Source organism: Monodelphis domestica, chromosome 1 (assembly GCF_027887165.1).
Source record: "Monodelphis domestica isolate mMonDom1 chromosome 1, mMonDom1.pri, whole genome shotgun sequence".
Classification (NCBI taxonomy): domain Eukaryota; kingdom Metazoa; phylum Chordata; class Mammalia; order Didelphimorphia; family Didelphidae; genus Monodelphis; species Monodelphis domestica.
Window position 1 is genome coordinate 332,549,530 of NC_077227.1, and position 14,489 is coordinate 332,564,018.

Below are 14,489 nucleotides of genomic sequence, written 5' to 3' on the forward strand. Positions count from 1 at the left end.
GCAACTTTGCTAAAGTTGTTGATTATTTCAATTAGCTTTTTGGTTGAGTCTCTAGGATTCTTTAAGTAGACCATCATGTCATCTGCAAAGAGTGATAATTTGGTCTCCTCCTTGCCTATTTTGATGCCTTCAATTTCTTTTTCTTCTCTAATTGCTACTGCTAGTGTTTCTAATACAATGTCAAATAATAGAGGTGATAATGGGCATCCTTGTTTCACTCCTGATCTTAATGGGAATGGATTTAGTTTATCCCCATTGCAGATGATATTAGCTGATGGTTTTAGATATATACTGTTTATTATTTTTAGGAATGACCCTTCTATTCCTATGCTTTCTAGTGTTTTTAGTAGGAATGGGTGTTGTATTTTATCAAAGGCTTTTTCTGCATCTATTGAGATAATCATGTGATTCTTGTTGGTTTGCTTATTGATGTGGTCAATTATGTGGATAGTTTTCCTAATGTTGAACCAGCCCTGCATCCCTGGTATGAATCCTACTTGATCATGGTGGATGACCCTTCTAATCACTTGCTGGAGTCTTTTTGCTAGTATCCTATTTAAGATTTTTGCATCTATATTCATTAGGGAGATTGGCCTATAGTTTTCTTTCTCTGTTTTTGGCCTGCCTGGCTTTGGAATTAGTACCATGCTTGTGTCATAAAAGGAGTTTGGTAGGACTCCCTCTTTGCTTATTATGTCAAATAGTTTGTATAATATTGGGGTTAACTGTTCTCTGAATGTTTGATAGAATTCACTGGTGAATCCATCAGGCCCTGGGGATTTTTTCTTAGGCAGTTCTTTGATGGCTTGATGGATTTCAATTTCTGATATGGGATTATTTAAGAAAACTATTTCTTCTTCTGTTAGTCTAGGCAATTTATATTTTTGTAAATATTCATCCATATCACCTAGGTTGGTATATTTATTGCCATATAGTTGGGCAAAGTAGTTTTTAATGATTGCCTTAATTTCCTCTTCATTTGAGGTGAGATCCCCCTTTTCATCCTTGATGCTATTAATTTGCCTTTCTTCTTTCCTTTTTTTAATTAAATTAACCAGTACTTTGTCTATTTTGTCTGTTTTTTCAAAGTACCAGCTTCTAGTCTTGTTTATTAGCTCAATAGTTCTGTCACTTTCTATTTTATTAATTTCTCCCTTAATTTTTAGGATCTCTAGTATGGTTTTCTTCTGGGGGTTTTTAATTTGTTCATTCTCAAGTTTTTTTATTTGCATTTCCAATTCCTTGGTCTCTGTCCTCCCTAATTTGTTAATATATGCACTCAGGGATATGAATTTTCCTCTAAGTACTGCCTTGGCTGCATCCCATAAGGTTTGAAAGGATGTTTCGCCGTTGTCATTTTCTTCAACGAAATTGTTAATTGTTTCTATGATTTCTTCTCTAACTATCCGATTTTGGAGTATCATGTTATTTAATTTCCAATTAATTTTTGATTTGGGTCTCCATGTACCCTTGCCGATCAATATTTTAATTGCCTTGTGATCTGAAAAGGCTGCAGTTAATATTTCTGCTTTTCTGCATTTAAGTGCCATGTTTCTATGACCTAGTGTATGATCTATTTTTGTGAATGTGCCATGTGGTGCTGAAAAGAAGGTGTATTCTTTTTTGTCCCTGTTTATTTTTCTCCATATGTCTATTAATTCTAATTTTTCTAAGATTTCATTCACCTCTTTTACCTCTTTCTTATTTATTTTTTGATTTGATTTATCTAAATTTGATAGTGGTTGGTTCAAGTCTCCCACTAATATGGTTTTACTGTCTAATTCCTCCTTCAATTCTCCTAGTTTCTGTATTAAAAATTTGGATGCTATACCATTTGGTGCATACATGTTGATTAGTGATATTTCCTCATTGTCTATATTTCCTTTTAGCAGAATATATTTACCTTCCCTGTCCGTTTTGATCAGGTCTATTTGTACTTTGGCTTTGTCAGATATCATGATTGCAACTCCTGCCTTCTTTCTATCGGTTGAGGCCCAAAAGGTCTTACTCCAACCTTTAATTCTAACCTTGTGAGTGTCAACCCGTCTCATATGTGTTTCTTGAAGACAACATATGGTAGGGTTTTGTGTTCTAATCCAATCTGCTATTTGTCTGCGTTTTATGGGTGAGTTCATCCCATTCACGTTCAAAGTTATGATTGTTATTTGTGGATTCGCTGGCATTTTGATGTCTTCCCCTAGTTCTGACCTTTCTTCTTTAGCTTTCTCCTTTTGAACCAGTGATTTACTTTAGGTCAGTCCCCCTAGTCCCCTCCCTTGAGATGCTTCCCTTTCTAGCCCCTCCCTTTTTATGCTCCCTTCCCCTCCCCCCTCTCCTTCCCTCCCTTTTTGTACTCCCTCCCCCCTCCCCCTCCTTAATTTTCCTTTCTTTCTTGCCCTAATGGATAAGATAGAATTCAGGATCCCACTGGATCTAGATGTTCTTCCCTCTCAGATTTGATTTCACTGAGAGTAAGGTTTAAGTAATTCCACTTCACACTCTCTTCCTCTCCTTCTCATATGAGAGTTCTTCCCCTCCCCTTCCCATGTGTATCTTTATATGGGAAAGTTTATTCTATTGATTCCCCCCCTATTTCTTGAAGTTAATCTTAGTATTATCACGGTTCCCCCCTCCCTTTTCCTTTTTTTGCCCCAACTTTCCCCAAATCTTCTTAATTCCCCAATCTTTCCCTATGCATGTTTCTTCTAACTACTCTTATGATGATACAATTTATAAGAGTTACACAAAACATTTTCCCCACATATTAATATATATAATTAGATGTAAATGTAGTCCTTATAGAAGAGAGTTTGACTTAAAGAGAAAGATAAGATTTATCTCCTTTTCCCTTTCTTTCATATTTACCTTTTCATGTTTCTCTTGCTTTCTGTGCTTCGATATCGAACTTTCCACAGAGCTCTGATCTTTTCTTAGCAAATGCTTGGAAATCTTCTATTTTGTTGAATGCCCATACTTTCCCCTGGAAGTATATAGTCAGTTTTGCTGGGTAGTTGATTCTTGGTTGGAGACCCAGCTCTCTTGCCTTTCTAAATATCGTGTTCCATGCTTTGCGGTCTCTTAGTGTATTAGCCGCTAAGTCGTGTGTGATCCTTATGGGAGCCCCCTTATATCTGAAGCTCTTCTTCTTGGCTTCTTGTAGGTTTTTCTCCTTTTCTTGGAAGCTCTTGAATTTGGCAATTACATTCCTAGGGGTTGCCTTTTGGGGATTTAGTATAGAGGGTGTTCTATGAACCCTTTCTATTTCTATTTTGCCCCCTTGCTCCAGAACGTGGGGGCAATTTTCTTTTATAATCTCCTCTAGAATAATATCCAATTTGTTGTTTACCTCTGGTTTTTCTGGGAGACCGATGATACGGAGATTTTCTCGTCTTCCTCTGTTCTCCAGGTCCGTGACCTTCTCAGTGAGATATTTTCTGTTTTCTTCCAATTCATTAATTGTTTGGGTTTGCTTTATTGATTCTTGCTGTTTTATCATCTCACTTTCTTCGAGGTGCTTAATTCTGGTCATTAGGGACTGGATTTGCTTTTCAGCCTTGTCTGCCCTTCTATTGGATGCTTCGAGTTCTTTTTCCAATTGAGCAGTCTTATCTGTCAGACAGCTGATCTCTTTCTCCCATTTTTCTTTCCAGAAGGTTTCCATCTTTTGGATAAGTTCCAGTTTGAGATCTTCCAGAGCTTGTTGATAGTTTCCATTTTGGGAGGCGTGTTCTGAATTTTTTTGGATTTCCTCCTCATTCTCCTCTTTTCCTTGGGTACTTCCACCATAAAAGTTTTCAATAGTCACTTTTTTCCCTTTCTTCCTGGAGGCTTGATTTTGGGCCATGTGAGCCATCCCTTTGGTGGTTTTATTTCCCTTTCCTTTTTGGTCTGGGGTCTGGGTTATAAGAGCGGTTTTTCTGTGAATTTAGGTTGCTTCAGACTAGTTCTTCCCAGCCTCTGAGCCCAGGTATTCAGCTCCGCCCAGATAATCAGCGCGTGTTGTTCAGCGCAGCCCGCCCCAAGTCCAGGTCCGCTGGCTTCTCCAGTGAAAGGGCCCTGAGACGTTTTTTCCTGGCAGTCCCCAGATCCCAAGGACCCTGGAGTGCCCCCCCAGACAGAGATGCTCCCCACTCACTCGCTGTCCCGGTGAGCGCTCAGGTAGCTCACTCTGGTTTAGTGGGGGAGGTGGGGTGGGGGAAGGGCGGCTCAGTTCACTTTTCTGTGCAAGCTTTTCCTTCTTATTTTAGTGTGGAAATGTTCAAGCCCCACTTACCTTTGCCTCTGTGGGGTACTGGGGAGTCCTTCTGTTCCTCCAAAGGTGATTTTATGCTCCTTTGATGTAGTCTATTTCGTTCGGTGCTGGGGAGAGGAAGCGTGCCGCGTCTAGATTGCAGCCATGATTACCCGGAAGTTTATGGTGTTTTAATTACAACAGGAGGAAGAAAGTGAGAGAGAGAGAGAGAGAGAGAGAGAGAGAGAGAGAGAGAGAGAGAGAGAGAGAGAGAGAGAGAGAGAGAGAAGGAAAAGGGAGAGAGGGAAAGAAGTTTAACTCAGACCCACTCTGGCTCAGGCTGAACCAAAGCGGGCGTTAAGGCCTTGGATAGCCAAGGCAGGGAAAGGGATCAATCCTTATCACTCAAGTGACCAATCTGAAGGAAAGCAGTCTGTGGGGCTCCTCCAACCCCAGGCACCAGCCTTGAACTGAACTCTAGCCCTCATCACAGGAAGTCCCGAGAACTCCAGAGGCTGTTCTCTACCTCACTTCCTGCGTCTCACATATGCCAATGGTGGCTCTAGCTTGACCTAGGACCACTCAGAGGTCTGTCCTTTTTTTGCACATGTCTGTTGAAGGCCTTATTCTCAAATAATTAAATCTTGAGTTTGCTGCAGCCCTTCCTAATCTTGTTACACTGAGTAGGGTGGAGAATGTAGTTTCCAAGACCTGATTCTGTTATTCCAAGTATCTCTATTGTTATTGATCAGGAAATAGCTAAATCCAATCTTCTAAAGAATGGTCTGAATAAGGTGGAGTAGTTTTGAAATTCATAGTATCTCTATCTCTCAATATCTATCTATGTATCTCTATGTCTATCCATTGATCAATCAATCTATCTATCTATCTATCTATCTACTATCCATCTATCTATCCATCTATCTATGTATCTCTATCTATAAATATCTCTTTGTCTAGCCATCCATCCATCCATCCATCCATCTGTTCATCTATCTATCTATCTGTTCATCTATCTATCTGTCTGTCTGTATATCAATATCTATTTATCTATCTATCCATCCATCTATCTCTCTATCCATCTATATATGTCTATGTATCTATTTCTCTAATCTCTATATAAATATTTTTCTTTTTGTGTATCTATCTATCTATCTATCCACCTACTATCCATCTATCTATCCATCTACTATCCATCTATCTATGTATCTCTCTCTATCTATAAATATCTCTCTGTCTATCCATCCATCCATCCATCTATCTATCTATCTATCTATCTATCTATCTATCTATCTATCTATCTATCTATCTATCTATCTATCTATCTATGTGGGAGAACAGTAGAGCCATAAGATTAGAAAACTATAGAACTATGATCATCAGAACTGTTGGGCAATCAATGAATAAATGAACATTACAGCAAAGTTTTCAGAGAAGAAAATTTGGGAAATATATTGAAATTACAACATAAACTAGGCTGAGGTCTCTCATAGCAACTCTGAGGCAGTTGAGTGGCTCATTGAATACAGTGCTTGACCTGGAATCAGGGAGACCTGAGTTCCCAATCTTAGAAAATTATTAGCTGTATGGTCTTGGGTAACTCACCTTCTGTTTGCTTCTGTTTTCTCAAGTGTACAATGGGAATAAAAAGTGTCATCACAGGGTTATTGTGAGTATCAAATGGGAATATTTCTAAAATGCTTAGCACAGTGCCTGGAATATAGTTGATGCCATGTAAATTCTTGCTGTTACTTTTGTTATTTTTCTGGTAGGACTCAAACAACTCTCCAGGAAGAGAAGCCCAAAGCAAAGACTAAGCTAAAGGGAATCAGCTACCTGGGAGCATAAAGGTGGCTTGGCACCTGGAGCAGGGAATCTCCTGATCAAAAAAGGCCTCAAGAGTCAAGATTCTGAGGGAACAACACTAGGGAGGCTTTTTTGCATGTCCTCCTAAGGTCAGTATTTTCTTTCTTTTTCAAAAGAACTAGGAAAAATCCTGTAGACTTTATTTATGCTAAAAGAACATGGTAGCACCTGTTCTTTCCTGAGGCAAAAATAGCTGACAATTTCAGCTGAGCCAGAAACTAGAGACAGTGGAGATGAAAGCCAAGTAGCATCCCAAAAGGCATACAAGTCCTGTGGAGAGGCATTTGGGAGCTGAGACAACTCTATCAGAGCAGAATCCAGAAAGAAATTATGAATCTAGTGGCAGGTGGGAGCAGGCCTCAGACCCTCTAAAGTAGCAGAAGTGTGAAAAGTCTCCTCTATACATATGCTTTGTTACATGTTCTCTACATGTGTGCTTCTCAGTGCATGTGCCATGCATGTGTCCCTTCTTCTCATTAATGCTATCTGTATCTGCAGGACAGTGAACTCCCAACTTTTTTTTCTACTTTTCCTACTTTGCCATTTCATCATATGACTTTCTTTTCTGAATTAGTTTTGTTTTATTAAAAGTAAACATCATTGGTTGCTTATATTAGTGGAATTTTTTTGTCTTGACTCTTTTTGTATGTGCCCAACTCTTTTGTAACCCCATTTAGATTCCTCTTGACAAAGATATTGGAATAATTTGTCATTTTCCTCTCCAGCTTATTTTACAGATGAGGAACAAGGTTAAGTGCCTTGCCCAGGGTCACACACCTAGTAAGTGTCTGAGGCCAGAATGGAATTTAGATCTTCCTGACTCCAGGTGCAGCACTCTATTCACTGCTTCATCCTCATTAAATCTGGGACAACTTTATGTTTGAAGACCTGTCTTGCAAACTCTGGGGGGTCTGTGTGTGTGTGTGTGTGTGTGTGTGTGTGTGTGTGTGTGTGTGTGCATGTTATATCACCGACTCCATGATTTCATTTAAGGCTCTTCACAGTCTGACTCCAAACAGCTTTACTCATATTACTCTTTTTCAGATAACACTGATTCAGCCAAGCTATACTATTCTCAATCTATGATGTTCATTTTTCCCTCTCCCATCTCAACACATTTACTTATGCCATTTTCTATATCTATAGTGGATTCCAAAGGAGATCCCTTCATCTCACAAAGTCTCCATCTGTTGAAGTTTTTCTTGGAAGGCCCAGCTCTCAAATGCCACCACCTCTAGCAAGTCTTCCCATATCCATCTCCCTTACTTCTCCAGCTGAAACCGGTCTTTATTTTTACACATTTCCAAGTACATATTATCTGGACTTTTTTACAACTAACCTCAGTCTCCCTTGTATCTATCATTTGTATTCCCCCCAGTGGCTGGTATTCCTTAAGAGAAGGCCTGCCTTACATTTACTTTTTGATATTTAGTGCTCAGAGCATTTCCCCCCACAAAAGAGGGGCTTAATGTTTGTTGCATTGAATTAATTTTGCAGGGAAGTATGTCCTGTCAAACTTGGTCAGCATTTTCATTTTTAGCCATAATCCAATCCATGTCCTGGGACCTATTTATATTTAACGAATGAGGATCTTTCCTCATAGATATATAAATACTAGTTTATGTATTTGTTAATTTTAATGTCTGATGCTTAGTACATTAGCTTCAGTTTGATCTGTACTTGGAACATAAGCAATGTTTTGCTACAAAGAAATATGACTTCTTTTAATAATCCATATAAGAAAGCCAGAAAGAAAGATGAGGTTTGGTCTGTTCTTTTTACCATTTTATTAACTATAGGACCTGGGCAAGGCTGTTAAATTCTTGGATCTGATTTGTTTACTTATTCTTGATTTCCTCATTTCCCTTGCCTATCTCAATTTCAGAATTATTGTGAAGATTAAATAAAATGATTTGTAATCCCACAGAGATAGTTATTATTATTGGAGCTATTATTGTTTTTATTTTGTGCTTTTGTCAAATGAAATTGTTAAAAACTTTTGTCTTTGTTTTATGTATAGCCAACTCTTAGAATAAACTTTCCCATTCCCAAACAATTATGACCCAAACTAGCATGTGAATGGGAGGTAGGATTTGGGAATTGATTTGAACATGAATCCTTCTTTTCTGAATGATTCCTTATAGTGGTAAGTATAGAGGAGGCCTCAGAAGCCTAGTGTTCATCCACGATGATCTAGGTAAAGAAGAGTATGATCGATTTGATAGGGACTGACCCTGTGACGTCATTGTAATAGGAAACTCCCCGGAAAGGAAATTTCCTGTCCCAGTGCAAGTCAGGATTTTCTCTGCACCTCATTTTTGTAGACTTGCCTAGAGGAGAAATGCCAAACATGTGGGGCTGTAATGGCCATAACTCCACTTACATGTGAGTGAAAATATTTAACAAAATAATTAACAGTGCAGTAGAATATAGGTAATGCTCGTCTATGTCAATATGTGGTCACAGGGATCTCTATCTATGGTTTAGTGGCCCTGTTTCTATCTGAGTTTGACACCACTGACTTTTGATACACCTAGAAAAGGTCCAGTGACCAGCATAGGGTCAGATAGTCAGGAGCTATAATATCCCCAATACATGGTCAAACAATCTCCATTTGAAGAGTTCTAGAGATGGAAAACTCATTACCTCTTGAGGCAGACCTTTCCATTTTTGGATAGCTGAAACTTTTGGGAATTTTTTCTTTTTTCATGGTATAAAAAGCTTCTTCCCTGTAACTTCTATTTATTGACATTAGCATTGCCCTTTGGGACCAAGAAGAACGAGGCTAATCCCTCTTCAGATATTTATAGACGTGTTCTAAAGTTCCATTCTTCAGGTTAAATATCACAACTTACTTTAGTTGATCCGGATAAGACATGGTCTTTAATCCTTTCATAATCCTGAATGACACTTGAGGAGAGGAGACTAAGGTTTAAAGATAGCATGTATGGTAACACATACAGCAAACAGCAGAACTTGGCCTCAGACCAAGGTCTTTTCCCCCTAAGGCTAATACTCTCTCGATTCCACAGTGATTCCACCTCTGCTATTCTCAAAACACCAAGACCTATTTCGAAATCTTTGAATGAATTCCTAGGAAATGTGCATGGTGGAGCCAGGATGGGCCTAAAGGAGAATGTTGGCCTACAAAATAATTCTCCAGTGAGCACAGGGTGAGATGCAGAGTATCTGATGTCAGCAAACCGCTTCACAAAAGAATAATTGCCCCTTTGCTTAATGGAGGGATAATGTAATATGTGATTCCAGACACCAGGAAGCAGAGGATCCCTGATAAATATTAACTGTGGAACAAACAATGCTCTTTTTTGCAACTCTTCAGAGATCAAGAAGGGGTAATTCAGAGCAATTAGGGCAGATGTAGCCTGCTTTAGGCATTGGTCAGAGTGTTTGAGACAAAATGACTACATGTCACATAAATAAATAAGCAGCTCCCCATCCTCCCTCCTTACCCCAAGACAACAAGATCAATAGGCTCTCTCTTCCCAAGGCACTTTATAAACCATAATACAGACCATAAAGATGAGCTTCTATGATTTTTATTATTGTGACAGTTCTTCCCATCTTTCTGATGTAGTTCAGATAAAAAGAATTTAGGAGTAAGTCACCAAAAACTGTTATTATTCTTTTACTTTGCAGACAGACAAAATAATTGTTGTTGTTGTTGTTTTTTTTGAGGTTGAAAAGGGCAGTAGGATATATAGTTAGCTCTTGATTCTGCAAAAAAATAGGTTCTCTTCCACCCCAGAAGTGGCCATCCTCTTTGAATTCAAATCTCAAATTGGGCTGGAACCAATGATCACATTGTATATTATGATGATTGCAAATAGTATGAGCTAGGATATATGTGACAACTTCAAAAGATTCATTATTCACCCTGATTGAGATTAGTTCATCCTCTGTAGACTTGTAGAAAGAACCCACAATTCAACTAACTCCAGGCAGCAAAGATGGAGATGGTATGTGCTTCTTCCTGTTCTTGCATGCTTTTGATTTTCCTTACAGTTGGAGAACTTTTCACTTTGGATAACTTAGAGGTTTTAAGTATTTGATATGAAATATGGATAGATCTTGGACTCATGAGTTCACTGATATAGGGAATTTACTGATGAAAAACTCTCTCTACCAATGCAGGTCAGCACCTTCTCTGCAACTTAGTCTTAGAGAATTACCTAGAGCATCGAGGGGTTAAGTGACTTGCCCAGGGTCACACAGCCAGTTTCTGTCATTGTTGAGATTGAATCTAAATCTCTCCAGTTTCAAGGCCAGCTCTTTATCCGTTATACCACACTGCCTCATGTCTTTGGTATGGAAATATCAGTATTTTTGTTTTTCTCATTATCTTATTCAAGTGAATTAATATGCAAAATATTAGGATGATTAATTTCTTACAGATACTATTATTTAATATTTCATATTCTGTAACTATTATTCAAGTGCATAAAATGACATCATCTTGTAATTCAGTCATAATATTGGTAGTGGTGGTGGTGGTGGTGGTGATGATGAGGATGGAGGCATAATGAAAGGAAAATGGCCTGAAGGGTCCAGAGAGAGAAGCAGGGAATATGGCCCAATTTTCTTCAGTCTTTCTCTCTATCACATAGTTCATCCAAGAATTCTCAGAGGTCTCCTGAAGGCAGGCTGGTTGAATAAAAACAATGACAACCACATCCATTTCCACATCTCTGCAACATTTATTATTAATTATTATTATTATTATTAATTGTAATGACAATGCTGCTGAGGGGTGGGCTATTCCAACCTTATCTTCATTTTACTGATGAAGAAACTAAAGCTCCCAGAAGGGTCATATGACTAGTGATTGTCAGAGCTGAGACTCAAACCCACATGGTTTTCATTTGAAATGTGTAAACTGGGGCAGCTGGGTGGCTCAGTGGATTGAGAGCCAGACCTGGAGATGGGAGGTTCTGGGTTCAAATTTGATCTCAGATACTTCCCAGCTGTGTGATCCTAGGCAAGTCACTTAACCTCCATTGCCTAGCCCTTACCACTCTTCTGCCTTGGAACCAATACACAGTTTGATTCTAAAATGGAAGGTGAGGGCTTAAAAAATAAATAAATAAGATGTATAAAGATTTAAATCTATTGTAGCATCTTCTCTGGGCTTATTCTCCCCACTCAAACTTCATTTATAAATGAGTTCCTCCAGAGTCCCATGACTACTTTCCTCTTTAGGGTTACCCTGAGATATAAAAGTTTCTAGTACTATTATTCACAGTCCCTATCCAGTGTGCTTCCTGATGTCAATATACTAAATGACATCAGTCAGTTTTTATAAGAGAATCTTTACTGAGAAGGTATAGTAATGAGTTATAAGATAATCGCCCCCAGACTTGGGAGAGGGGCACACCTTCCCCTTGTATATACAAAAGATCCTTGGGGAAAGTGGACTCTGACTCAAGATACAGAAGTAATGAGACACATTAGTGAACTCATGGGACCAAGGGGTACTTTATAATTCTTGGGTCCAAGATTCCTTTTCTTATTTTTAGTAGTACCCACCAAGAACATATTAGGGTGAGACAGACTCTTAACAGAATGTGATGTCTTAGCTGGTGGGTCAATCCACTTCTGGTCTAGATCAAGCAGTCAATCTACCTGCTGCATTAACTCCTCACTGGTCTTTTCTGCATATATATATCTTTTCTGGTGGGAGAATTTTCTGGTGGTTTTGATGGATTTTTGCCAATTACTGGGGATCTCCTCTACACCCCTCCCCAATAATTCTTGATTTGGCTAAGATCACAGAAGAATAAACACAAAAGAAATATGGAGGCTTTATGAATGAATTCAAGTACACATATTAGCAGCTGATATCAGGTGGTGATCCACTTTTCCTCCTCCAATTCCTTTCTGCAAGTCACCTAGAACTCTTCCTCAAATGAAAGCTACCAGGGAAAAGGGTGGGAGACTATTCACTGGAAACTTTTGTATACACATTCATTTCCAGCTTAGTAACTTATAAGCCATCAATCTTTCTAGCTCCAAAGCCAACCAGAAGATTTTAAATTATTACATTACACTAATCATGGGTCATCACGGTCAAACTATGACTTCTACATATTGGACAGGAACCAGACAAGGAATGTCAGCACATGCTTCAAAGACTGAGCAATCTTATTATTGGCTTTATTGACCAGTCCTTTCATTATACTACAAAGCATAAACTTCAATTTTTTGGAAAATGGATAACCCTTTGCTCTCAATTTTGTAGTCATGCCTACTTTTTATAGGTATGAAATACTGAAATCTTTCATTGTTATGGTTATTACACTAAAGTTAGCTTTGTAAAAATCAGAGCCTGATGTATAATGACAGATAATGTTATCAGAACAATACCCTTTGGTGTAAGGCTTCCCAGATCATAAAATGCTTTCTGCATAATAACCTTATATGTTGGGTTGTAGAAGTGTTTTTTATTCTCATTTCAAAGATGAGAAAAATCAGGCTAATAGAATTGAAGGGATTTGCTCAAAATTGCCTATTTGTGTCTCAGTTTTTTTCTAATGCTGAACTTAGGGATCATTGAATGACACTTTTACATGCACATTTTTTAATTACTAAATTTTTTTGAGTTTCAAATTCTCTCCTTCCCACCCTACCTTTCCCCCTCCCAATTCCCCGACAACCTAAGATGGCAAGAAATTTTATATGGATTTAGACAATTTTTCTATATTAGTCATTTTGTGAAAGAGGTCTAGAAGAAAAAAAAAGAGAAGAAATAAATGAAATATAATATGCTTTTGTTTGCATTCAGATTCCATCTTTCTCTGAAAGCACATGACATTTTTCATCATGAGCCTATGGAATTGTATTGGATTACTATAAAGTTCAGCATAACTAGGTCATTCATAGTTATTCATAAAAATTATAGCTGTTACTATGTATAATGCTCTTTTGTTTCTGCTCACTTCACTTTGTGTCAGTCCATGTAAATCTTTCTAGGTTTTTCCAAAATCACTCAATTCGTTATTTCTTATAGCACAATAATATTCCATTACAATCATATACCACAACTTGTTCAGCCATTCCCCAATTGATGGACAACTCCTGTATGACACTTTTAACAACACAATTGATTCCAGATCATTCTCACCTTTTCCTCTGAGAAAGGAAGTGCCTCCTGGTGCTGGATCCTGTTTTAAATTTTAGGTACAGAAAACACCTTCTCAGGTATGTAAAAATGACTCAGATGATTTGTTCTTTTCATCCATCATCTCTTCAACTTCTAAGAAACACTGACAATTCTTAAGCTTCAGTGCTTCCTATCCCTTCTAGGATAAGATATGTGTTCCTGTTTTGACTGAAGTTTCTAACCTGGAGGCTACCTTATTAATATAAGAGATAGGGAGTTCCTTGAGCTTGTGCTTCCCAGTGCTTTTTGCCCATGAAGAGGTGATTTATACAACTTGTCAGAAGAAAAGATAAGAATTATCAGGAGAATGTCACATCTGATAGGTTTAATAAGAAAGCTCAAGCACAAATTGGCTTGTCAGGATATCTAGACTTCTAAATTCTAATCTGGAACCTTTTTGCAGGAAGGGTTGCCTCTGGCCTTTTGGTGACCCTTTGATGTCTTGAGAAAAATCCTTCTCATCCTGCTAAAAGTCCAAGCAAGAGTTAGAATTGCCTATAACAAAGAAGGATACCTCAAAATGAAGAAGGAAGCTGTTTGTCCTCCTTATAATCCACAGATTGGGCAGCATCTCCTGGCTCATTCACTGATCATCTTTGGCACAGTCTCTAGGCATAAGCATGCTGGAAGACTGACCAAAATTCACTGGTTGTGCAGTCCCCAAGGCATATCTACTCTATCACTCCTGTTATACCCCAGGAGTGGAATGGGTTGCCTGGAGAGCTAATATATTTTTTTCATCCCCTAAAGGTTTTCAATGTGGAGGCCAAATAATTAGCAACTGGGCCATCTGGGTATCAGCAGCATGAAATGTGTCCACAAGCTAACTTTTAAAAACAAAATTCAGTTGGAAGCAGAATGTGACTCTGGAACACAAGGCTCTATGAATGGAGGTGAGGAAATCTCAAGAAAGCACTACTGGTGATGGAGAGGATCAGGGAGGAGTTCACTTGGAAACTGCTGGGGGAAGGAAGAGTTCTGTCTTATAGTATCCTGTTTTAACTAATAATTCTTCTTGGAATCTCTGAAGATAATCACTAGTTGAAGAGGGAGTTCTGGTTCAGATATGGGTTTGACTAAGTACTTCAGAGATCCTTTCTTTCTCTGAGATGTTCTACTTCAATGCCTATTTATGTTTGAACCTAAGAAGTTGAATTTGGTTTAATATACTGATTCCCATTGTTTTACATACTATAACAACCCAGCCATACAATG

General features: G+C 38.4%; 1 protein-coding gene across 3 annotated transcripts in view; it reads left to right on the plus strand.

Moving 5' to 3' along the window:
- The window catches only part of CATSPER3 (cation channel sperm associated 3), an 84,181-nt gene that overhangs the window by 19,761 nt on the left and 49,931 nt on the right, over positions 1–14,489 (plus strand). For 2 of the 3 annotated variants that reach the window (XM_007473626.3, XM_056811310.1), the window contains 2 exons: positions 6,004–6,186; positions 14,025–14,167. Coding sequence is in view for 1 of the 3 variants with exons in the window: in XM_056811310.1 (XP_056667288.1) it covers positions 14,162–14,167 (6 nt within the window). In the remaining 2 variants the exon portion in view is untranslated. The remainder of the gene's footprint in view (positions 1–6,003; positions 6,187–14,024; positions 14,168–14,489) is intronic. The other variant, XM_007473625.3, reaches the window with a different exon arrangement.